At 55.5% G+C, this 24105-nt stretch overlaps 4 protein-coding genes and 1 long non-coding RNA gene across 10 annotated transcripts in view; 3 read left to right on the forward strand and 2 right to left on the reverse strand.

The window, feature by feature from the left end:
• Positions 1-1059: 1059 nt before the first annotated feature.
• Positions 1060-4252, reverse strand: GPR3 (G protein-coupled receptor 3). The gene is made up of 2 exons (XM_029949464.1): positions 4147-4252; positions 1060-3078 (listed from the first exon to the last, which is right to left on the reverse strand). The coding sequence occupies exon 2, from the start codon at positions 3068-3070 to the stop codon at positions 2081-2083; it is 990 nt and encodes a 329-aa protein (XP_029805324.1). The 5' UTR covers positions 3071-3078; positions 4147-4252; the 3' UTR covers positions 1060-2080.
• A 4484-nt stretch (positions 4253-8736) lies between these two features.
• Positions 8737-10225, reverse strand: LOC115299920. The gene is made up of 2 exons (XR_003912412.1): positions 10110-10225; positions 8737-9083 (listed from the first exon to the last, which is right to left on the reverse strand). It is a non-coding gene; the product is annotated as an uncharacterized LOC115299920 (long non-coding RNA).
• Positions 10226-10352: 127 nt separating this feature from the next.
• On the forward strand, positions 10353-14589 carry CD164L2 (CD164 molecule like 2). Of its 5 annotated transcripts, none has more exons than XR_003912411.1 (7): positions 10357-10579; positions 11029-11196; positions 11298-11369; positions 11971-12015; positions 13564-13708; positions 13976-14051; positions 14254-14589. XR_003912411.1 is itself a non-coding variant. In XM_029949465.1 (7 exons), the coding sequence occupies exons 1-6, from the start codon at positions 10492-10494 to the stop codon at positions 13989-13991; spliced, it is 534 nt and encodes a 177-aa protein (XP_029805325.1). In that variant the 5' UTR covers positions 10358-10491; the 3' UTR covers positions 13992-14003; positions 14254-14589. The 5 variants fall into 5 exon arrangements, 4 of the variants coding, with proteins under 4 accessions (XP_029805328.1, XP_029805325.1, XP_029805327.1 ...); XM_029949465.1 differs by having other exon boundaries at positions 10358-10579; positions 13976-14003; XM_029949466.1 differs by lacking the exon at positions 13976-14051 and having other exon boundaries at positions 10362-10579.
• Positions 14590-17585: 2996 nt separating this feature from the next.
• On the forward strand, positions 17586-21844 carry FCN3 (ficolin 3). The gene is given in 9 exon segments (XM_029949614.1): positions 17586-17676; positions 17955-18045; positions 18390-18436; positions 18675-18707; positions 18910-19043; positions 20352-20472; positions 20580-20669; positions 20672-20713; positions 21518-21844. Coding segments are annotated over 9 exon segments (891 nt in total). The 3' UTR covers positions 21760-21844.
• A 1848-nt stretch (positions 21845-23692) lies between these two features.
• MAP3K6 (mitogen-activated protein kinase kinase kinase 6) overlaps positions 23693-24105 on the forward strand; it is a 12845-nt gene continuing 12432 nt past the window's right edge. The window contains exon 1 of one of the 2 annotated variants that reach the window (XM_029948411.1): positions 23693-24105. In XM_029948411.1, the coding sequence (XP_029804271.1) occupies positions 24005-24105 (101 nt within the window). In that variant the 5' untranslated portion in view covers positions 23693-24004. The other variant, XM_029948412.1, reaches the window with a different exon arrangement.

Below are 24105 nucleotides of genomic sequence, written 5' to 3' on the forward strand. Positions count from 1 at the left end.
CCCCAGTACAAATCGGGGTCCAGAACATCCCAAGCTCCAGCCTCCGGAAGGAAGGAGATGAGAGACTGTTGGCCAATAGAGCACAGGTTGTGGAAACAGCTGTTCCCTTGGGCCAGTCACCAGCCCTTCCTCAGCCTTGGTTTTTCCATCTGCAAAATGGAGAAAACATTCCCGGTACCATAGGATACTTGTTTGGCATCATGTGATAACATATGTAGTGCATTGACACAGTGCCTGGCAGACAGTAAACACCCACAGTTAGAAGGAGCTGTTAGTGGGGTGCCTGAGTGGCTCAGTCAGTTAAGCAGCTGACTTCAGCTCAGGTCGTGATCTTGCAGTTCGGGAGTTTGAGCCCTGTGTCAGGCTCTGTGCAGACAGCTCTGAGCCTGGAGCCTGCTTCAGAGTCTGTGTCTCCTTCTCTCTCTGCCCTTCCCCTGCTCACGCTCTGTCTCTCTGTCTCTCAAAAATAAATGAACATTTAAAAAATATTTTATTTTTTTAAATATTTTATTTATTTTTGATACAGAGCATGAGAGGGGGAGGGGCAGAGAGAGAAGGAGACACAGAACCGGAAGCAGGCTCCAGGCTCTGAGCTAGTGGTCAGCACAGAGCCTGACGTGGGGTTTGAACTCACGAACGTGAGATTTGACCTGAGCTGAAGTCGGAGGCTCAACCGACTGAGCCACCCAGGTGCCCTTAAAAAAAGATTTTAAAAGGAGCTGTTAAGGAAATGGACATGCTTTGAGCATATACGTCATGTTAAACCTCCAAAAAAAAGCTAACATGGGCATCCTCAACCCAAGACAGGTCTAGCACCCTGGCTCCCGACCCCAGGATAAGGTGGGGGCCCTTGCTTGGCAGTGCCCTGGTCTGAGCGGAGGAGAGGGGCCCATTAGATCCTCTAAAGGGGTGGCCATGTCACCGGCCAGCCACACGCCACCATGGGTCTCCAGCTCCCCAGATCCCTCAACAGGCTCCCAGGCCTGGCCTAACCCTCCCATTCTGGGCTCACCCCACATCGGCCCCCCTCCACCCTCTTCACGCATACAGTCAGAAACATTTATCACAAAATCATTCTTTATTGAGGGATGGGTCAGGGATAGGATTAGGGAAGCACTGGAGGGCCATACCCCGGTTGGCAGAGGAATCAGGTGTTGGCTCACACCCTGCCTCCTTTAGGGCACCGCAGGGTGGGGCTTGGCCCCCAGGTCCTGGCTGGGGCGCTGGACGCCAGGCTGGAGTGGAGTTGGGGTCAAGTGGTCGGAGCAGCCTGGCCGGGCTGCAGTTTCCCCCAAACGGCCACCAGAGGGCAGCCAGCCCCCAGCGCAGAGGAATTCTCGGTTGCTCAGGTGATGGTTTCTTAAAAAAATAAAAAACCAGAGGCTGGTGTGTTCTCCCAGCAAACCCGAGAGGGGCGGGCCTGGGGAGAAGGCTCTGGTTTCTATGATCTCTTCGATAAAAAGTAAGCAAAAATAATAACAAAATACGTGGTTTCTCTTTCTCCCTTTTTCCCCCTCTAGGAACTGAGGTCAGCAATGGGGGTCTGGGGACTGGGGATACCCTGGTATGGCCTGGATTTCAAGGTGTAGGTCTCTTTTTTCCCCCTTACCACCCATAAATAAATAAGTAAATAAATAAAGTATAAATAGATACTCTTTGTGTATGTGCACATATATAGAGATACATCTTTCTCCTATCTAGGCAGTTGAGTGACTAACCTCTCTGACTCTTTAGCTCAGAAACTCAAAAGTAAAGTGACATGATTAAGGTCAAGGGAAGCTGAAGGTCAGGGACTTGGAGTGGCACTGTAAAACACCCAGCAGCATCCTGGGACTCCAAGCCAGCTGGGCTGTGGGACATTTCTGACTGGAACCCTGGCCACCTGAACATTCGAGAACCATGGAGCCAGCTGGGCCCTGTAGGGCTCTGAACAGAATCCTGTGAAACACCCAATGTCCTAGAACTCCAGAACCAGCTGGGTCTTCGGGGTGTGGAGCTGGGGGGTTTGGAACAAAGCCCTGGAGGACCTAACATTCTGGAATTCCGTAGTGATCGGGGCTGAAGGGTCACCGAGATATGGCTAGACATCGCTGGGGGAGCGGGACCGGAAGGGGATCTTGGAAGAGGAACAGCAGCAGCAGATGGCCCACAACACCTTCTGCACGTCCTGGTTGCGGAAGGCGTAGATGATGGGGTTGATCATGGAGTTATAGGTCGCAGGGAGCAGGGTGAGATAGGTGTAGAGGGGCGGGGAGTGGGCATCACCCAGCAGGCAGTAGACAGTGAAGGGCAGCCAACAGGCGGCAAAGGCGCCAAGCACCACGGCCAGTGTGGCAATGCCTTTTCGGGTGGCCACGTAGTGGGAGGCGGGCAGCAGATGCCGCTGGAGGGCAATCTGCTGGGCATGGCGGCAGACGATGCGGCAGATCTGGGCATAGAGCTGCAACATGATGCCAAACACCATGAAGAAGGCAATGGCCAGGACCACCAGATGGTTCTTCGAGAGTGGATATACCACGCCACATGTGGCCCGGGCATCCAGACAGTTCCAGGCCAGCACAGGCAGCAGCCCCAGGCCCAATGCGCCCCCCCACACGAGGGCCAGCATCACATAAGTCCGAGTCACTGTTGTCTCCGAATAGTAGGTGAGGGCATTGTACAGAGAAAGGTAGCGATCGACAGTGATGGCGAGTAGGCTGCCGATGCTGGCAGTAAAGGCCATCGCCAGCACGCCAACCAGCACCAGGCTCATCTCCGCCGAGCCAATGCAGAACACAGCAGCAAAGTGCAGGACCAGGCCCAGGCCTGCCAGCAGGTCAGCCGCGGCCAGGCTGCCCACCAGCAGGAACATGGGGGCGCGGAAGGTGGGAGTGCCCACAATGATGGCCACCACCAGGGCATTCTCACAGGACACCAGGGTGCCCGAGATGCACAGCACCACATCCCAGGCCTTGGGTGAGGGTAGCGGTGCGCCTGGGCCTGTGGGCCCCTCTGCTGAGCCCACGCTGCTCACATTCATGTTGCCTGAGCCAGCGGAGAGCCAGGCCAGGGGGCTGCCTGCACCCCACATCGTGGTACCTGTGGGAGAAAGGCCCTGTGAGAAGTTGGTAGGGCAGGGTGCTGGGCGAAGGGGTCTGGAGGGGATGAAGTGCCACTCAGGATACGTTGTAAGAGTATCTCCTCAGGATACCTGGCTAGGTCCCAGTGTCATGTCCCCCAGTCACGCCCCAGGGCTCCTTCCGGAATACCTGTGTCTCCCCCACATCCACACCCCCACTAGGTCTCCAGCAGATCCCAGTCCTGAGTCTTTTCACTCTCCCTTCCAAGTCCCTGGGTCCTGCAGGCCTCTTTCTCCCATGTGTGTGACTAGAAAAGAACCAGATGAAGGACTACCATTAGTGGATGGGGACCCATAGGATCCAGAAGATGTGAGGTAGGTCCAGGACTGGGGAAGGGAAATGTCTCCGGACTGAGGGGAGCTCTGCTTCCTCTGGATTCGGATGACGCTCAGTTTCTGAGGCTCACCAGACCCCTCACGAGTCTCTGCACTGCCAGCCTCAGGCTCCGCCCCCAAGGAATGCGCGTGAAGCTCCTGCCGGCCCCCACTGGCCACTCCTAGGGTATCGCCACCTAGGAACTCAGCCCCCCCTCCACCCCCATACACCGTCCCAGACTTCTGTCCTCGCCAGACCCCTATTTCTGCCTGAACCTCTGGGTCTTTGGAACAGACACCCTCTACTGGAGGCCTGAATCCCTGAGTCAGACCCCTCCTTCTGCCCGGACACCTGAATCTTAGGCCTGACTCCACATCCTGTCCGTAAGTCTGGATCCCTAAGTCAGACACCGCCTCCTGCTCGGACGCCTGGGTCCCTGCCCCAGATGCCTCCTGCCGGCCCAATCTCAAAGGAGCATCACTCTCTTCAGGGCCTCGGGGCCTTGGAAGAGTGCGCACCCCGCGCGGGGTCACCCAGCTGACGGCTCTCAGCACCCGAACACTGGGTCCCCCGCCTGCTACCCCAGATTCTGGGCTCGGGGTCTCGACCTCCGACCTCGGCCAGCCGCTGGGAGCCTGTCCGCCGGCCCAGTGCCCCAGCATCCTGCGTGCCCTTCCGGACGCCTGGTGCCAGTGCGGGGTCCTCTACTCACCTCTCGGGACTTGGCGTGGCCGGGCCGCGGGGAAGCTCTGCTCGGGTCCGGGCGGCGCAGGGTGTGCGCGGACCCGGAGAAGCCCCCGCGGCCGCGGGAGAAGCGGCGTGAGTCACCCCGCCCCGACCCGCCCCCGGCCACCGGTTTGGTGACGTCAGTGGCCCAGCCGGCCAATGAGTGCGTCGCGCTGGGGCGCAGCGCGCGTCGCGCGGCATAGTAATGAGGCCTCGCACCGCCCGCTCCCCCATTCATAAAAAGCGACCGTGGCCGCGGCCCCGCCCCCTCCCCAGTCGGCCCGCGCTGTCCTTGAAGCGGCGCCCTCTGCGGGCCGGGGTTTCGGGGGGCGCTGGTGGGAGAGCCTCGGAGAAGTCGCCGGGAGGCCGCGGGGACTATGTAGGGAGAGCAGAAACGGGTCCCGGAAAGGCCGTGGGGTGATGGGACCCTCAGGTGGCAGGGACGGATGAAATTCGGGTGACGGAGACCGAGTGATGAGGCTGAATGGACGTCCTCGGCGAGGATGACGAGAGTTGCCAAGATGATGGGGCCCTGGGGTGATGGTGACAGCAGTACGAGGGAGCAGGGAAGTGGGTGGCAGTGACAGTATGAGCACGGTGACAGGATCTTGGAGGATGGTGGCTATGGGACGCTGCCATAGAAAGGGAAGCCCCCAGGGCAACCATAGCAGTGTCAGGTGACTGACATGATGGGGCTCAGGGATCCCAGGGTGGCAGAGGCGGTGGTGAGGGAAACGGAAGATTGAGTGTCCAGATGATAGGACTTCAGGTCACCATGACCCTGTTACAAGTGCTGAGGTACTGAGGTGACAAAACAAAGATAAGAGGGTTGTAAGGTCCTGGAATGAAGAGACCAGGTGACTGTGGTGAATGAGCCCCAGGGTGAGAGGGACAGGGTAGATGGTCTAGACTGACAGTGACCAGGCAGGTGAGTTGCTGTCAGGGCAGGTCCTCGTGATGCTGGGGCTGGGATAAGGAGTTGGGTGACGTCACTCATGTCAGCCCAATAGCGCTCTCCCAGCACGGGAGGGGTGGGCCTGGCAAGATTTCAAAACCTGAATTATTTATTCAAGGATCTGGAAAGCCAGCAGGGTTGGGGGTGGGGGGACACTTCCCCGAAGCAGCAGGAGAAGGGGAGCCGGGAAGAACTTGGACACAGAAAACCCGGCAGCTCAGTCCCCTGGGCTGGCCCCCCTCAACCTCCCATCTTAGGCATCCTGGCTTGGAGGAGGGTGCACGGAGAAGGGGCTCTGTCTTCCCCTGCCCTGCCCTGCCCATCCTTTGTCTCAGGGACATGCACCACCCCAGCTGACTTTTCCAGATGTGACAGATGTGCCTGGGGGAGAGGAACTGGCTGTTTCTCTTTCCTCTGTCTCTGGCTTTGATGCTCAGTGGAACCATCCATGCCTGTGGGATGGGGGTGGAGGGCAGGGATCAGGTTAGCGGTTAAGGAACCCAGAGGGCCTGTTGGGAGGGCCTGGCGTGACATCAGCACTGGCTGTGTGGGCTACCAAGAGTCTACCTGGCATCAGGGGGGCACCCGGGAGGCATAGGTGTGCAGGTAATAATTGAGGTTCTAGGGGCAGATGATATCACACAGGGGCAGGAGCAGAGAGTGAGGAGAAAAGCCCCAGGGAACATGGCCACTGAGGGCACAGATTATGGGTGAGGGTGTCCTTGCAAAGTTCTTCCCTCTGCCTAGAACCCCTTCACTTCATTCAGGCCTTTGCCTTCAAGTCACTTCTTCTTCCCTGACAGCTGTCCTAGATTACCCCTCCCCTATCTCTCTTCCCCCACTTTCCTTGATTTTTTATTTTTCAGAGCACTAAGGACTCCTTAAATTATCTTTACTCATGTATTTTCTTTTTACCACGGGTCAGCCCCACCAGAATATAAGCTTCATGAAGCTAGAGACTTTGTTCTGTTCTGTGCTGAGAACAGAACCTGGCATATAGTAAGTGTTCAACAAATACTTGTTGATTGGATGGTTAAAGTAAAAAGCAGCAACTAGAGAAAGCGGAGACTAATGATAGGCACACTTGCAAGAAAGGTGGGGTGGCCGTAGAGAGAGACTACAGGGCCATCAGTCCCCCAGACCTCAGGTATCTGCTCTCCCATCAGAGCTGGGTCCCAACCACCCAGGGGGGCTCCGGGATAGGGAAAGAGGCTGGGAGGTTGGCAGGAAAGAGTAGTATGAGGGATTATTTTCTGTCATTCTGAGTAGCAGTGATAGTTCTTTAATTCTTTTTTCATAAATAACATTTAAAAAACGGGGTGCCTGGGTGCCTCAGTCAGTTACGCTTCCAACTCTTTATTTCAATTCAGGTCGTGATCTCATGGGCTCACGGGACTGAGTCCCGCATTGAGCTCTGCGCTGACATTGCAGCGCCTGCTTGGGATTGTCTCTCTCCCTCTTTCTCTCTTCTCCTCCTCTGCTCACTGGGATGTGTTCTCTCTCTCAAATAGCTAGAGGCGCCTGGGTGGCTCATCCGGTTAAGCATTCCACTCTTGATCTCTGCTCAGGTCATTATCTTGCGGTCCGTAGGTTTGAGCCCCACATCTGGCTGTGCACTGACAGTGCAGGACCTGCTTGGGATTGTCTCCCCTCCCTCTCGCCCCTCCCCCGTTTGCGCATGCGCACATGCGTGCATGCGCCCAAATATTCAAAAAGAAACAAATTTTCACAGTTTATTAATCCTCTCATGAAAAGTCTGCACAATCACCACAGATAAGGTCATTGTGGACTCTTCACTACTTCTTTTCTTCTACACCAACATTGGCCTGTGTGGAGACCTGACTTTCTTCATTCTGTTCTCCTGGGCCATTTGCTGTTTTCTTGAGGTCTTTTTCTTCTCATGTGGACCATGTTTTGCAAGGCTATCTTTGGGTTCGTTTTTCTTTGCATAATCCAAAGAATTGTAAATTATACCCAAGCCAGTTGGGCCACCATCAAAATGGGTTCTGACTTGAAATATAAAGATGACATTTAGGGTGCCTGGTGGCTCAGTCGGTTAAGCGTCCGACTTCAGCTTGGGTCATGATCTCGCAGTTTGTGAGTTCCAGCCCTGTGTCAGGTTCTGTGAAATCCACTTTGGATTCTGTGTCTTTCTCTCTCTCTCTCTCCTTCTTTCCCTCTCTCTCTCTCTGTGTACCTCCCCCAGTCACACTGTCTCTTTCTCTCTCAAATAAATAAACATTAAAAAAAGGTTTTAAAAGCATGACATCTAGCGTGGTCTTGTACATTTTGGCTAGTTTTTCTCAAAGTTAGGTATTGTTGCCTTCTCAGGGTAAAGAACATCAGTGACCGTATTTCCACTGAAGTAGTTTGTTGGCTAGAATGTCCTGATCCATAGAGTTACAGTGTCATTCAAGATGGAAGTTGATCCTCAAGCAACCAGGAAGAAAAAGAGGGCAGTGATATTTCTAGTCATGAGAAACTCCAGAGACCCAAGAGGCTCAAGCGAAGTTACGGATTTTCACATGGGCACTCTCTCCGTGCTCCAAAACTGCCCTATGTCAATGGGAAAATGGAGGCCATCACCGCCAACTGGGTCTCTGTTCCCTAAAGGGCTACTATCTGCAGCCCTTCCTCTTCTTTCCTCCTCAAGCCCTCTGCCACCCCTCCTTGGTTCCTTCCCACCACTGATACCCTGTACAGTCCTTCCCACCGACCAGGTGCCAGACTAGATCCCAGGGCTTACCACAACCCTGATCTCCATCTCATAGTTGAAGTCTAAAGAAGCTGAAGGACTTGTCCCAAATCACACAGTAGATGGCAAATCTGGGATCTGAAAACAGTGTACGTGTAATCAAATCCACTGTACCTTCCATTCTATCCTAAACATCACCATCTATTTCCCCTGAAAGGGCGGGGAGTGAAGTTTAACCAGGGCTGACAATGCCTGCAGTTCCCCAGGTGACCACCAGATGGCCGTGAGCACTCGCCTCCAGGTAAGACTTCTTCCTTTACATTCTCTCTTCAATCTGGGGAATCCCGTGGGTCTAGGCTCTCATGGGAGGTGGGTGTGTGTGTGTGAGGCACAAATAACATTCACACAAGCTTCTTCTCCGAGTCCCAAGGATCTGGGCATCGTCAGTGAACACATTCTTAGCACAGACCCATTTGTTCAATCAGCCAGTTTTCACTGAAAATTCCCTGGGCTTTCAGTGGATGCTATGGACAGAGCTGATCTGGCTACATCCTTGCATTTTATTTCTCTCTCTTAAAAAAAAAAATGTAAGTAAACTCCATGCCACACATCAGGCTCAAATTCATAACCCTGAGATCAAGAGTTGCATGCTCTACCACCTGAGCCAAACAGAAGCCCCCACATCACATCCCTGCATTTTCAACATCCAATAAATATTTATTAAGCATTGTGCCATTTTCCAGGCATGGTTTTAGGCACAGAGGATACAGCAATGAACAAAAATCTTTGGCTTCTTCACAGAGCTTCCATTCTGATGGGGGAAAGATGGACAGTCTATAAATAGATACTTAATATGATATTAACTAGGGGGCCCTTGAGGGTCTCACAGACCAGAAGGACAGACTGAAAGGTACAAAGTCACAACATGATACAATATGGTTATTTAATAAACACCTACTTAGCACTTAAGTGCATGGGGCGTTAACTACAGAAGATAAACATAGTTTCTACCTTCACTGAAATCATAGCCTAGAAAACAAAAGAGTAGTAATACATACGATACATATTCTGAGGGAAAAAAGAAGTAGCATGTAGAATAACCTGGAGCTCTCTTGTAAGTAGGGAGGTCATGGAACAAGACATTTGAAGAGAGAAAAGAAGAGTTCCAAGGAGAAGGCAAGGCAGTACGAAGTCTCTGAAGAGGGAAAGAGTTGATGTGGCTGAGACGGAGGGGGGATGGAGATGAGGTCATGGTGTCCATTCAGGGGCTTTCCTGAGTGGGGAAGAGAAACACGGCAGTTTCAGAGGCCTGAGGCTACTCAGGTGAAGGTTCCCACGAAGCAGACGGACCCACTGGATCCTGGGCTTACATCCTGGCCACATGTCCTGGCCCCTCCTTTGTAGCCATGTGCCCCTGAGCACGTGATTTTACGTTTTTTAGCTTATTTATTTATTTATTTTTAGTAATCTCTGCACCCAACATGGGGCTTGAACTCACGACCCCGAGATCAAGAGCCACATGCTCTTCTGCCTGAGCCAGCCAGGTGCCCCTGATTTTACCTCTGAAGCCCACAAATTGGGGCTAACAAAACCCATGCCTAGAGGGCAGTTGTGGACATTAGATGAGAAGCTGCAAGTAAAAGCTCTTAGAGGAATGTATATTCTGATAATAGTAAGAGGTCAATAGTGTGAACTATGTATTATAGTTACAGGAGGCAGCTGGGGAGGGAGTTGGAGCTGGAGATATGAGACCTGATGACTTTCACATGGGAACTAACTGGCAGAAGAATGGCCAAAACGGCCCCAGGAGAGGTGGACTAGGGCTCAGGAAGGAACCGGGCCACCAGGGAAGAAGAGGGGAAAAGAGGAAAAGAGGAAAAGAAGCAGCAGCAGAGAAGGGGAAGAAGGAGAGTGGACATGAAAGAGGAGAGGGGAAAGAGAAAGAGGAGATGCCCTCTGAGGAGCCTGAGAAGTAGCCGCAGAGGGGGAAGAACCAGAGGAGGCAGGTGCCAGGGCAGGAGTCGAGGCTGAAGGGAAGTCCGTGTAAAGTCCCAACTGCCCTACTACTAATGAGACCAGAGGGTGGGTGGGTTGGAGGCAGACGTGGGAGGCTGAGGCGCAGAAGAGAGTAGAATGCCAGGGTGAAGCAAGGTGGGCAGCCAGAGCCTAGGGGCCAGCTGAAGCCAGTCCCCAGTAGTGGGGCCTGGTTGGTGGGTTTCACTCGACAAGGCCCAGCCTGCGGGGAAGTGACCTCACTTGCCATCGATTTTGTCACTGTGACCTCCACCTACCCACTCACCTCTTTTGAGCCTTGGTTTCCTCACCTATGAGGCAGGGATAATAACTCTCTACCGAGCAGACTTTTCCTAAAGCTGTTGGTGGGGGCTCCCAAGACCAGGAGTGCTGCTAGCGTTAGATCCCGCCCCCTTTTGTCCGAGCCCCGCCCCAGATCACCGAACAGAGTTCCAGGACACAGCGTCCATTAGCCCCTCCCCTATCTGGCCCCGCCCCCGACAACCGGGCCCCGCCCCAGCCGTGCCACTGGCTCCGCCCCGGAGTGGCCACGCCCACCTGGCCACGCCCAGGATGCCTGGGTCTCGCTCCCCACAGCCTAGCGGAGCCGAGTCCGGGAGGGACGTGTCTCACCAGCTCTCGGCCGACCCCCAGCCCCCGCCCCGCCCATGGCCGCGTCGGGACCCCGCGCCTTCCGGGCCGCGCTCTGTGGTGGCTGCTGCTGCCTCCTCCTGTGCGCCCAGCTCGCTGTGGCTGGTAACGCGGACCAGAATCTGGTTGAGGGCCCAGCCCGGGCAGGGGTAGGGGGAGCCTGCCCTTCGTCCAGCCGCCTGTTCTGAAGCAGTCAGGGCTGGGGTTGGGTGGCAGGAGGGGACTTTCCAGATGAGTTCAGGGCTCCAGGGGTGGTTGAAGGGGCTTCTAGCCCTGTGTGGAGCTACGAGTATGTAAGAGGCTCCAGGTGTGTCTGGGGGCAGCAGCTCCACATGTGTCCGGGGACCCCAGGTGTATGCAAAGGAGGGGGACTCTGGGTGAATGTGGGGGAGGTTGTGGGTGTGTGTAACCATGTGTTTGTGGAAACTCCGGGTGTGTAGTGGGGCTTAGGGGATCCAGGTGAGTGTACGTGTGTAAGGGGGTGAGAGCCACAGTGGTGAGGAAGGGGGGGGGGTCGCTGCAGCTCAGTTTCAAGGACTCGCTCCCACTCCCAGGTAAAGGAGCTCGAGGCTTTGGGCGGGGAGCCCTGCTCCGAATGAACATCTGGCCAGCTGTCGGAGGGGCCTGCAAACAGTTCAAGCTCTGTGAGCATTGTGTGGAGGGGCACAAAGCGCACAACCTCTCGGGCTGCGTGTGGGAGCAGTGTCAGCCAGAGGAACCAGGTATGGAGTTGGGCCCTACCCAAGTCAAGGGCCCCCAGCTCTGCACCTCAGAGCCTTGGCCCCTCTCCTCAGATCTCTCCCCTACACCTTCTCCCACCTAGGACACTGTGTGGCCCGAGCTGACGTGGTCAAGGAAGGTTGCTCTGTCTACAACCGCTCAGAGTCATGTCCAGGTAAGGGGACTCCCGCTTGCCTAAGTTGGAGAGAGGGGACTGAGGTGTCCCCAAGCCAGAGCCTGCCCTTCAGGAAGCAATCAGCCTCTCTCCAGGGTCTTCCGTGACCCCAGGGTCTGGGGACTTCGGAGTCCTGAAAAGGGACTATATCATCTGTTTCTGGGAGCAGACTGTGCCCATGAACACCTGGGTCCACTTGCATTTCTGCCTTTAGCTGAGAAGTCCCTTCCCCCTTCTGGCCTGTTTTCCCATCTGAAAATTGGCTTGGCCAAGGGTCCAGGACAGATGTGTAGACGGGATGGAGTTATCTTGTCTAATTTAAAACACAGGACTTCAGAATCAGAAGTTCAGAAGGGAATGGGGGGGGATTGTTGATGGGGGGGGCGGCATCAGAGATGGCCCTTAAAGGCAGAGATGGAGAGAGGGCACCTCTGGAGGAAGAACTCTGTGAACTAAGGCTTGAAAGTATGTCAGGTGGAGCTGGACCCAGAACAGGGAGCCAGATCTGAGTCAGAAGTCCAGCTGTTGGCCTGGGCTGGGGTCTTGGTGGGACTCAGGGAACGGGAGGGCTGGTTTAGTATGGATTCCTTTGTCTTTCCAGCTGCCCACCACCACCCCACCTATGAACCAAAGACAGTCACGACAGGTAGGTGCTCCCTGGGAGAATGGCAGTGGTGGGAGGACTAGAGGTGCCAGCCAGGACAGAGCTGGGCTCAGGCACTATGTGCTCTGTGACCTCTGCCCTGGGACTTCTGTTGCTGACAAGGAGAAGTTTCCACATCTGTAAAATGGGCTGGGTAAGACCTCACAGAGTTGCTGCGAGGATTTTATGAGCTGGTGTATGGTGCCTAGTTCAGTGACGCATAGAAACAATCAGGAAATCAGGAAATGATGGCTCCTATCCCCTCTCCCCAGCACCACCAGCTCTGGGAGCTCAAGCTGACCCTCTCAGGACCTGCCCTTGGTGTTGAAGGGTGTATGGCTCAGGTTCAAGGAGATGTAGCTCAGTGCCTACCTACCTACTGCACACCCCCGCCCCTGGAGAGGGTCACAAAGCAGGCTTCTGGCAGAGCAGAAGCAAGGACTCTGGCCTTTGGTTCCCACTGCCCCTCAGGACCTGCAGGTCACCAGGCTTGGTAGGGATGGCTGCAGAGGCTTTTGGTTAATTAAAGCCAGAAACTTGATCTTGGAGGCTGAATTATTGATGGCCCAGCTCCCTCCTGCTGAGCCCCAGATCGGTCTTGGGCAGCTCATTTCTTCCCTCTCCTCCTCCCCCAGTGTCCTTCTCGGGGCTCCCTGAGCTATAGCTGGGACCCCCTTTGCCCTTCATATTCTCAGACCTCCTTACAGAAGCTGTACCCCTCCAGGAGGTGGACCCAGCTCCTAGCTGGCCCCCTTTCCACTGCCCCAGAATGATCTTCTACCACCAGTCCTGCCCTGCCCTGGCACCTGGCCTAGGGCCTGAAATCGAATCCCTGGTGGGAGTTGATGGCTAACATGGCACAGCTGGGAGCCACCCAGCCATTCTGGCAACATGGGCCCTAAGACAGGGCTGGGAAAAGGGTCAGGGGACGCTGTGAGACTGGCTCTGTCTTAGCTGTGAGGTGACTGGACAGGTCTCACCCTCAGAACCTAACTTCTCCTTCTGACATGCATCATCTTGTCTCCATTGACCCACTTGGTAGGGTGTGGGCCTCCCCTTCTTCCTTGTCTAAGGCCTCTGACGCTAGGGGACTCCAGGATCTGGGGACTTAGGAGTCCTGAAAAGGGACTATATCACCTGTATCCAGACTTTGAACCCTGAGAGCTGAGGCCAAAAGAAAGGCTCTGAGCGGAAGGGCTCTGGATGCCCAAATTCTGGGTCCACCCTCACCCTACAGGGCCAGTGTGGGATGGGGGGCTGGAAGAGAGCTCATTGCAATCAGGACCATGTGAGCCTGAGGCCCAGAGAGGGTGTGAAAGACATCAAGCTGGGAGCAGAGCCAGGGCTGGAGCCAAGGCCTCCCCCTTCCCCACCCGGGCCTGTCCCTCCCACCAGGCACTTCCCAACTGCCCATAGGATCCTTGCTCAAGGCTGCCTGCTGTTCAAGGCTCCCACTGTGAGGACTGGGGCCTCCAGGTGACCTGTGCTGGTTATTGGGGGTAGGGCTAGGAACCGGGGCCACAGTGGCCTGCTATGACCTGCACCCTGCAGGGAGCCCCCCAGTCCCTGAAGCCCACGGCCCTGGCTTTGATGGGGCCAGCTTCATCGGGGGCATCGTGCTCGTGCTGAGCCTGCAGGCAGCGGCCTTCTTCGTCTTGCGCTTCCTCAAGGCCAAGGACAGCACCTACCAGACACTGTGAGTACCTGGCCCGCCAGCAGGGTCCCAGTTCACTCCCCCACTCCACTCTTGCCTTTTGGGTCCCCTTTAGTGCCAGTGCACTGGCTTCTCAGTGGGGCAGCGCCAAGGGCAGTGTCTTCTTCCCAACATCACCCATGTGAGCCACACTTCTCTTCAACTTGGGTTCTCTCTGCCCCTGGGTGGCTGGGGCCAGGACTCAGGCTGGGCCCTGTGTCTGAGAGCCCAGCTGAGCGCATCTGTCTTTGTCCCTCATGCTGCCAGCAGAGAGGAGAGCCAGTAGGTGATAGCCCAGGCAAGCCTTCGTTCTGCAGCTCTGTGGCCGCAGGCAGGAGCCTGGGATGTGTGTGGTTTGGTTTTCCTCTAAGAAGGGGAGCTGCCCCGAAGGCCCCCGTGTGCCGTGGGTGTGGGGGGGGGGCAGGTTGCTGCAGCCTCCATTAAAGTGTGCTCTTCCGGCCACGGCCTGCTTGCCGGGAGTGGGGGTCCTCAGCCCCAGCTGAGGCAGGGCCATTGGCCTGAGTGGCCTCTCTGTCTGGCCTCTGCAGCATTTGACCCCCTTCAGGCCTGGATCCCACCCTGAGGGCAAGGAGGACGAAGAGGCTGCCCTCTTGGCCCCCTTGTAGAGGCGCTGGGGGCGGGAGAAACTTTGGCCACCAACTTCTGGCCCCTGTGGGCATTAAGCAGGCGCAGTGCCTGACAGCTGACATCCGCTCCTGTCCGGGGCCTGGTACCTGCAGCTGAGAGCAGCTTCAACCACCTCCTGTCTCTACCCATCATCCCATGGGCCCTCTGCCTGGCACGGGGTCTGTGCCTGCCCCCTCCTACCCACCTGGCCTGGCACTGCCCCCAAATAAAGGAATTCTTTCCAGCTCTGTGCTTCACGTCCTGTGTCTTGGGCAGTGTGGATTTGTTGGGGCTGGGGTGCAGCTCTTGTCCTCTCCTTAATGAGAATGCCACCTTGGACTGTTACTGCCACCTTTTAAAATATTTTCATTTGTCATATGTGTTTAGCGTGGCTCTCTCGGCTCCTAAAGGTAGGTCTCTGCCCCAATGCCAAGGTGGAGATGCCCCAAGGCCTCAACAGCCCTTTTTATACTTGCCTTCCTCACTCAGGCCCTCTTGGAAAGCCCCGGTCTCCCATGCCCACCTCCCTCGCTTATCTCCCCCCCGCCCAGAAGTCTTCCCTGACTGATAACATCTCCCACTGCTGGGGCACTTTCTGGAAACAGGGCATGTGGCTAAGAGTCCGACAGCATTATCTGATTTCATCCCGTGATTGTCCTAGGAAGCCGAGTGGAGAGGCCATAGAGGGTGATGGGGCGAGGTCGGCCGCTGGAGCCTGACTGCTCTGTGTGACCTGGAGGAAGTTATTTCCCAGCTCTGGTCCTGCTTCCCTGTCTGCACAGCAGTGTCCATCTCAGTGGGGCGTGGGGAAGATTCAGAGCAGATGCCCCATCCGCATTCCAGACGCTGTCACCCCACGGCCTTTGCACTGCTTCCTGCCCGGGGCCCAGCCTCCCTGCGCTCCAGCTGGAAGGGCGCTGTGGGACCCTGGGGCTCGCAGCAGTTCCGGCTCCTCCTTGGCCTGGCAGAGAGCACACCTACCCCCTCGTGCCACCATCGACATGCCTTCACCTCCTCGCCTCTCCCCTTCCCCACTCACGTCCATCAAAGCCCCCATCTCATCAGACATCAGCCTCCCTTGGAGCACCCCTTTCTCAATACTCGGATCTGCCTCTTGTTGCCAGTCTGATGGCTTTCTTTCTCCTCCAAGCCTCTGTACACGGAGTTTCTCCTGCCCGATTGTCCTCCCTTGGCTTCTCCACCCAGCACTTGGTGCTGGTAGGGATAATGCCCATCCTTCTAGAGCTGAGGGAGGCAATGCTCCCACCTCCTTCTGATTTTGCAATAAGTTAGGAAATTTTCTTTCGGATGCTTACTTTTTCAAAAGTGGTAAATGCCCGTAAAAAACAAAAGGACTATACAGTCCTTTATAAAGAGTGAGAAACACTTTCTCCCTGGTCCTACTCCCCAGAAATAATTATGCCTAACAGCACATTTCAGGGGCACCTGGGTGGCTTAGTTGGTTCAGTGTCCAGCTCTTGATTTTGGCTCAGGTCATGATCTCATGGTTCCTAAGTCTGAGCTCTGAGTAGGGCTCTCTGCTAACAGCACGGAGCCTGCTTGGGATTCTCTCTCATCCTCTCTCTCTCTGCCCCTCCCCCCACTCATTCTCTCTCTGTCAAATAAAATAAACTTAAAAATTTTAATTATAAATAGAATATGATAGGGGCGCCTGGGTGGCTCAGTCGGTTGGGCCTCCGGCTTCGGCTCAGGTCAGATCTCACGTTCGTGGGTTTGAGCCCCACGTCAGGCTCTGTGCTGACAGCTAGTTCAGAGCCTGGAGCCTGCTTTCAGTTCTGTGTCTCCTTCTCTCTCTGCCCCTCCCCCTCTCATGCTCTGTCTCTCTATATATCAAAAATAAATAAAACATTAAAAAAAATTTGAAGAATATGATAAATACGCTTGTCTGCAAACCTTGGCACATCCGTGGAAGACTTTTGGGGAGGAGAGAGCCTCCCATTCAGAGCCCCTGAATTGGAATTTTAGGATCTCAGAGTCCATCTCATGGATCCTTCCAGTCTGGCAAACTCAGCCTCCACCTTCTCTGACACCCCCTTTGTACCCCCCTGCCCCCACAAGCACTGAGAAGAGAAGGCTTGAGAAAACTTTCAGGGAAGGTTTGATGAATTAATGATTGAGTGAATGGAGGAGTGATCGAACAAGCAAATGAGCCCTCCCTCTGCTTTCCTGTCACCTGCGGTCCCTCTCAGCTCAGTCGTCAGCCCTCACATCTGGACTGTGGCTACTGCCCCCTCACTGGCCTCCTAGCCTTCAGACCTGCCCCGCACAGTCTGCCCACTCGATGGCCTGCCTATATTAGTAACTATTTCCTAAGCCCTGCCAAGAGGCTCCCCAACAGACTTGAGGTGGGTATGAAGTCACTTTGCTAAGAGTACCTCTCCCTGGTGGGGGCCTTGGGCGAAATCTCTGGGCCCGGGGCATATAAGTGCCAAATAGTGCACAAGCCATGCACTCATTTTTTCCTTGTTTATTTATTCCTTTAACCAATATTTATTGATCACCTTCTTTGTGCCAAGCCTATAACCCAGGGCTAATAATGACTATGAGCCGGGCTGTGTCAGGACCAGAGGCAACATACAAACCCAACCCACCAGGACTTGTGGTAGCCGTGGTCATTTTTTGAAAATGTTTATTAATGTTTATTTATTTTAGAGAGACAGAGTATGAGTGGGGGAGGGGCAGAGAAAGAGGGAGACACAGAATACAAAGTAGGCTCCAGGCTCTGAGCTCTGAGCTGTCAGCACAGTGCCCAGTGCGGGGCTTGAACCCACAAACCGTGAGATCATGACCTGAGTTGAAATCGGACACTTAACCAACTGAGCCTCCCAGGTGCCCTGAGCCGTGGTCATTCTTAACACTTGACAAGGACCAGGGAAGGACTCCTGGAAGAGATGGTGTTCAGGCTGGACCTTCACCAGACAGGTGGGGCTTCACAGGTAGAGATGGAGAGGAAGGCATTCCAGATGGAAGGCACAGAAGAAGCAAAAGTTCAAAGGCAGAAAAATCCTATGTGAATCCAAAGGTCTGGAGAGATGGCTGCAGAGCCCTGGAGGCCAAGATCAAAAGTTGGACTCCATCCTGGTCTCTGGGGCTGAGGGAGGAAATGCCTCCACTTCCAACTGGGCGGGGGGGGGGTCCCTGGGAGGGAACAATGGGGGGAAGTCTTGCTCCATGTTCTTCCACCAGCTTGGTTCCCTATAAACTGGCATCCTCTCTCTGGGGCACCAGCAAGATGGGCCTGCTGTGGACCCCACTCCCCCTTTTGCTCCTCTTGGCTGGGAAGCCTGACTGCCTAAGGTCCCAGGACTACCCCAGCTGCCCAGGTAGCAGCCTAAGATGCTCTCCCCACCCAGCCTCACTCCTTCCCTGGGGGTCCTTCTCCCATCCAGCCTCACCAGTGCAGGAGCAGGGTGGGGGATTGATAATCTGAGCTCTGACTGTAAATGTATGCAAATTGATGCAAATGGTACAGCTCTGGAGGCAAGGGTCCCGACAGCTAGAATCTGGGAGATAGAAAAAGAGCACCGCAGAGGGGTCTGGAGGGGATACACCCACTCCCCCATGCCCATTCTGTGGCCACATGGCCCTGCATCTCCCTGAGAACCCAGGGAACTAGAAGCCAGGGTGGTCCTCCTGCCCAGTTGTCCTGGAGCCCCAGGAAGTCCTGGGGAGAAAGGAGCTGCAGGCCCTCAGGTGAGAGATGCCAGGGAGCAGACAGGGACCCGCAGTGAACTGGGCAGGCTGGGGATGCAATTGGTTACCGTCTGTGCTGAGAGGCTGTGACCAAGGGGCAAGAAACCTAATGTGTGCCAGGCCCCCCAGCCAGATGCCCGGCACCCCAGGTTTGACTCTGAGAGACAGCTGGTTCTAATCCCCATTTTCCTGAGGGAGGTATGAGGCTCAGAGATGATAAACTGTGCGCTCACGATCACAGAGCCAGTAAGGATTGCACTTGGGATTTGACTTCTGGCTCCGAGTCAGAGTCACTCATTGCCTTTTGGAGTGGGACTTAAGGCACCTGGGTCTCTGGGATTTCAGGGCAACCTGGACCACCTGGCAAGATGGGCTCCAAGGGTGAGCCTGGTGCATGTGTGGGATCATGGATCTCCTCTGCTTTCTTTGCTTCTGTGCCTGGACGAGAGAGGGGTGACTCTGCTTGGCTGCTGTTCAGCAATCCACTGCGATCACCTTCCGGGAAGTGGAAGGCTGGGAGAGGCAGGGAAGATTAGGAGGGGCCTGGGCCCCCGCGCCTAGTGTTTGTGGGCCCTCCTTGGGGAGTACTCAGACCTCAGATCCAATGCTCTGTCTTTCCCTGGGGCAGGGGATCCGGCGAATCTGCTTCGGTGCCAGGAGGGCGAGGCAGCCTTCCCAGGAGCCAGGAACTTGGCATCAGGTGGTGTTGGGGTGTTGGTTGGCCGCCAGACATGGCCCAGCCCTGTGTAGAGCCCCTATTCAGAAGCCTTCTAGAGGGTTCCTGGGGTCCCACACTTGGCCTGTTCTATTGCCTGCAGGGCGAGGGTTGGGCGACACCCCTCAGCCCATCTCCCCTTCCCCAGGCCCCAGAAACTGCCAGAAGCTGCTAAGCCAGGGTGCCACGTTGAGCGGCCAGGAGCATCTATGCCTACTCGAGGGGAGAGCCCTCCCAGTTTTTTGTGACATGGACACCAAAGAGGGCGGCTGGTTGGTAAGTGTCAGGGAGACTCCTCCGGGGCACAGAGGCTGGCCCAGTAGGCACTTCTTCCTCTTGGCCCCTAGGGGGAGCCAGAGCCCACTGGAGCTAAGGCATTCCTTGTCGTCCTTCACTGACCAACGCTTACTGAGCTCCCAGAGGGCGGAAAGGAGTCTGAGAAGGCTCCTCAGAGGAGCTCCTCAGAAGGCCTCAGAGGGCCTTGAAGGCTGTATAGAAGTTCCCTAGATAGATGAGAAACTGAAGGGCATTCCAGGTAGCGGGAAAGACAAACACACACGTAGGCAGGAGAGTACAAGATGGCAGGAGAGGGGCGCCTGGGTGGCTCAGTTGGTTAAGCGTCAGGCTTCAGCTCAGGTCATGATCTCACAGTTCATGGGTTCGAGCCCCGTGTCAGGCTCTGTGCTGACAGCTAGCTCAGAGCCTGAAGCCTGCTTCAGATTCTGTGTCTCCCTCTCTCTCTGACCCTCCCCTGCTTGCCCTGTCTCTCTCTGTCTCTCAAAAATAAAAAACATTAAAAAAAAAAGATGGCAGGAGAGTACAGACTTACATTTTAGGGGAAAGACTCAGGCTGCAGCATGGAAGGTGCAGTGCATGGCAGTGGGGGATAGGATGGAGGCGGGGACACAGGTTAGGGGAAATGCAGGGGCCCGGGCCACAGTGGAAGGAGAGGTGCTTAGACTAAAGGACACTAAGGACAGACACTGTAAGGCCTAAGGACAGCTTCTGCAGTGGGGACTGAGGGGCATCAGGGTAAGGACAGGACTCGAGCTTGGGCCTCTGGAGGTGACCTCTCTGCTCTAATGTCTGGATTCCCACAGTAAATTAAAGCACGTTGTTTTGTTCTGACTTGATCAGCTCTGATCCCAGCAGGACTGACTGTCCTCTAAGGGCAGAGACGATGTTCCCATCATTTCAGTCTCCACGGGGACTTGCAAGGCTTTGGCAAGAAGTTGAGTGTCAGCAGAAGTTAGTAAGGGAATGTGGGGTTCATCACTATCCACAGGCAAAGATTGGGGCACCTGGCTGGCTCAGTCAGTGGAACATGCAACTCTTGATCTCAGGGTCGAGAATTCAAACCCATGTTGGGTGTAGAGATTAACTTAAAAAATTTTTTTAAAAAATAAAAACAAAGGTCACTTGGACTCACACTTGTTATCAACAAGCCCCCAATCCAAAGAAGGGCAGGTGTCCGCCCACCCTCACAGGGCACCCACACTCCCCTGCCACCGCCCCCGCTTCTCCTCATGACCTGCCTGGTCTGGAGTAACGGCCGCTGTGCTGGCCTTGTCTGCCTCCTTGGGTGTTCAGAGGCTGCAGGATGGGTCCGTGGATTCCTTCCGCTCTTGGACCTCCTACAAAGTAGGTTTTGGAAGCCAGGAGTCTGAATTCTGGCTGGGGAATGAGAATCTGCACCAGCTCACTGTTGAGGGTAAATTCCCAGCAGGGCCCAGGGAGTTCGGGGGGCATTTCTCTGGCACTCGGAATCCTCACCCTGGATCTGAGGGTTCCTCCACCCACACCTCCTTCTTTCCCCAGGTACCTGGGAGCTGCGGGTGGAGTGGGAGGTCTTCACTGGCAACCACACCTTTGCCCACTATGAGTCCTTCTGCCTCCTCGGGGAGGCGGATCCTACCAGCTGGTGCTGGGCAAGTTCACAGAGGGCACTACAGGTGAGTGAGCCTGAGGGGGGGCCCAGAGCAGGGAAAGAAGGCAAGGGAGGCCGGATCCTTTGCCCGTGTGACCACAGCCTCCCTGACTGACCCAGGGCAATTTCTTCCCCTCGGTAGGCCTTGGTTTCCTCATCTGAGAAATGGCAATCATGAGACAGACTGGTGCAGGAGTGAAGAGCTGGGCTCCGGAGGCGGCCAGTCCTGAGTCGGAATCCGGCTCTTTCATCTCCTAACCGTGAGACCTTAGGCAAGCCCCTTCTGGGTCAGTTTCCTCCTCTGTAAAATGGGCAAGGAGGCAGGGAGGGAGGATGTGGGGGCAGCTGAGGCCCTGAGTGTCTGTGCTATCTGCTTAGGAAGAGGAAGCAGGGAAAGTCTGTTTTTTTTGTTTTTTGTTGTTTTGGTTTCTTTCAGAGAAACAGTGACTGTTAAGGAGAGACTTCAAAGAGGGAAGCGGTTGGGAGGAACGTTCCTCAGGACCCCCCTTGCCCAGGCATTGAGAAGTCCCTCTCAGCTCCCCCAGGCAGAACTGTTCAGGGTGCTGATGGGAGCTGGGGATTCTGGGAGGGACAAGGCAGAGGGAAGAGCACATGACCTCGGAGCCACAGTCCTGAGTTCAAGTCCCAGGGTCGCTGTAACTAGCCGAGTGACCTTGGGGAACACTCTGGCTCCTTGGTGCTGCTGTTTTCTCCTGGGGCCTGATAACGTCCACCTTACCGGGTGCCCCGAGGCTCCTGTGAGGTCATCGCTTCAAGGGTGCTAGGCATGGTGCCCGGCTCCAAGGTGCCTCTGTCCCCTCTCTGGCAGGAGACTCCCTGAGCTTCCACAACGGGAAGTCCTTTACCACCTATGATGCTGACCACGACCCGAACAAGAGCAACTGTGCCGTGACCGTCCACGGTGCCTGGTGGTACGGAACACGCTACCGGTCCAATCTCAACGGGCGCTGCGCAAGGTCTGAGGCCACTGCTCACAAGTATGGCATCGCCTGGGCCTCAGGCCGGGGCGCGGGCCTCCCTTATCGCAAGTTTCGCATGATGCTTTGCTAGGACGCGTGGTGGCCAGCACCCTTATCTACCCCATACAGCTTCCGGACCCACGGCTACACTCCCCGGTGCTAAACGCCTCCGCTCCCCTGTCTATGTTAAAAAATAAAATCACTTTAACCCTTCCCTGGCTTGCAGGACTCCTCTAGTTACTGGGGAAAACTCAAGAGAGCAGAGCAAGAGAGGTGGTTAAATGTCCGACTTCGGCTCAGGTCATGATCTCAGTTCGTGAGTTCGAGCCCTGCATAGGGCTCTGTGCTGACAGCTTGGAGCCTGGCGCCCGCTTCAGATTCTGTATCTCCCTCTCTCCCTGCCCCTCTCTGCTCGTGCTCCGTCTCTCAAAAATAAATAAACATTAAAAAAACTTTTTTTTTAAGATTAAAAAAAGAGGGCAGAGCAGAGACACCGGGTTCAGCTCTATTCAAGGAAGATCTTCCTTCCAGTCAGGAAGATGGAAGGGTTGGTCTTGTAAGGTAGTGAGGCTTCCCTCTCTGGAGGTATGCAAGACAAAGTTAGAGGAGCATTTAGAGGAGGACTTGGAAGGATTCAAGCATCCACTGACAGCACCCTTGCGTCCTCCAGGTCCTACAAGTGGATGGTTTTGTGGGGGGATTTGTGCAGCTTTCTCCCCCTGTTGGCCCATGCCTGTCCCTTCTAAGTCATCTGTTTTCCACGCCCTCCTCTCTCGGGAGCCAAGTTCTCCTTCTCTTCGATTTCTTGCCTCTCCCATTCGGGGCTCGTTTGAACTCTGGGTCAAACTAGGAAAGGTACGTTTTTCTTCCACAGGGTAACAGGGCAGAGAAACAGCAGGTACTGAGTTCACATTATTAAGCAGTTAATTTGCTAGAGTCACATTCTAGAAAGTGGCAGAGCAACACACAGAGCATGGTAACTGGAGTCTGACAGGTAGTCCTAGGCTTGCATCCTGCTCTGTCATGGAACTGAATTATCTTGGAGACTCAGTCCCCGGTTCCTGATTTCAGAGCGCACTGAGGTTTACACCAGACTGCTGCCTCACGAACACTAGGAGGCGAGGGATTTTGGGAGCTGTGCAGTTGTGGTAGGCCAAGGGCTGAGGCTTCTGGTTCTTCTTCAGGTAGGAAGAGAAATGTTGGTGTGGGGACTCGGGTCTCATGGTCATAGTCTGGGTGGAGGTCAAAGGTCAGCAAGCCTTCACAGCAGATTGGATGCTGGGGAGAGCAGCCTCCTGGCAAAAGGGCAAAAGCCTGGGCTCAGATGCCAAGTACCATGTTCCTGGCAGGCCAAGGAGCAGGCTTCTCCCACTCTAGCCCCTCCCTGCCTGGGCACAGTAGTGCCCTGGAGAATGTACGTTCTGCATTGTGTGCTGCGCACCCAGATTGTCTCTGGAGATCCATTCATTCAACAGACACCTGCAGGGCAGCTTCTGAAGTTCACAGCTCCCTCCTAGCCCTTGCCTGGGCGGCTTCTGAAGTTCACACCTCCCTCCTAGCCCTTGCCTGGGCACACATCTTATTTTTTTTTTTTATGTTTTATTTATTTTTGATACTGAGAGAGACAGAGCATGAGAGAGGGGGAGGGGCAGAGAGAGAAGGAGACCCAGAACTGGAAGCAGGCTCCAGGCTCTGAGCTGGCTGTCAGCACAGAGCCTGACGCGGGGCTCGAACCCACGAACGTGAGATCTGACCTGAGCCGAAGTCGGAGGCTTAACCGACTGAGCCACCCAGGCGCCCACTGGGCACACATCTTAAAAGCTCCTGCCGTTGAGTAGTCTACAGTGGTTGGCAGCACAGGGGCACAGGCTGTTCCGGAAGCGGCCAATCTCAGAGGTTCTGGCGGGAGACGAGGGAGGGGAGAGGCCAAGAGCCCGGCCGCTAGGGAGCGGCGCTGTCCCAGGGCGGAGGGTGGAGCTTTTCCAGTCCGCCGGGAAAGGGCTGGGCCCGGCCTACACGTGAGCGCAGGAGAGAGCGACGGCGGACTCTTTCCTGCGGAGTCCGGATGGTGGACGTCGCCAGACCGATTCCCGGGACTCTGAGCTGCGGCTCACTGCATGCTCCAGATTCCCCGGACCCAATCCCCAACTTCAGACCCTCAGGACCTTGCGGGTCGGAGCCTGGCTTTGGCCCTGGACTCCAGATTCCCGGAACAGGGCCTCTGACCGACTCTGGATTTCCAGATTCCGTACGGAGATTCCCAATCCTGAGATCCCTGGATCCGTAGCCACTGGCTCTTTCCCCGCCCCGGGTGCCTGACGCCAGAGCGCCCCCGCATGGCAGGGTCGTGCCAGCGGTCCGGAGCCCTGGAGCGCGCGGGCAGCTGCTGGCAGGACCCGCTGGCCGAGGCGCTGAGCCGGGGCCGGCCCCCCACCGC

Source organism: Suricata suricatta, chromosome 8 (genome assembly GCF_006229205.1).
Source record: "Suricata suricatta isolate VVHF042 chromosome 8, meerkat_22Aug2017_6uvM2_HiC, whole genome shotgun sequence".
Taxonomy (NCBI): Eukaryota; Metazoa; Chordata; class Mammalia; order Carnivora; family Herpestidae; genus Suricata; species Suricata suricatta.

Excerpts from the sequence above, each read along its gene's own strand:
- GPR3 (XM_029949464.1), bottom strand. The coding sequence starts at position 3,070 with ATGTGGGGTGCAGGCAGCCCCCTGGCCTGGCTCTCCGCTGGCTCAGGC.
- CD164L2 (XM_029949465.1), top strand. The coding sequence starts at position 10,492 with ATGGCCGCGTCGGGACCCCGCGCCTTCCGGGCCGCGCTCTGTGGTGGC. Across the intron at positions 11,197-11,297 it reads GTGTCAGCCAGAGGAACCAG|GACACTGTGTGGCCCGAGCT; the intron begins GTATGGAGTTGG and ends TCTCCCACCTAG. Across the intron at positions 11,370-11,970 it reads CCGCTCAGAGTCATGTCCAG|CTGCCCACCACCACCCCACC; the intron begins GTAAGGGGACTC and ends TTGTCTTTCCAG.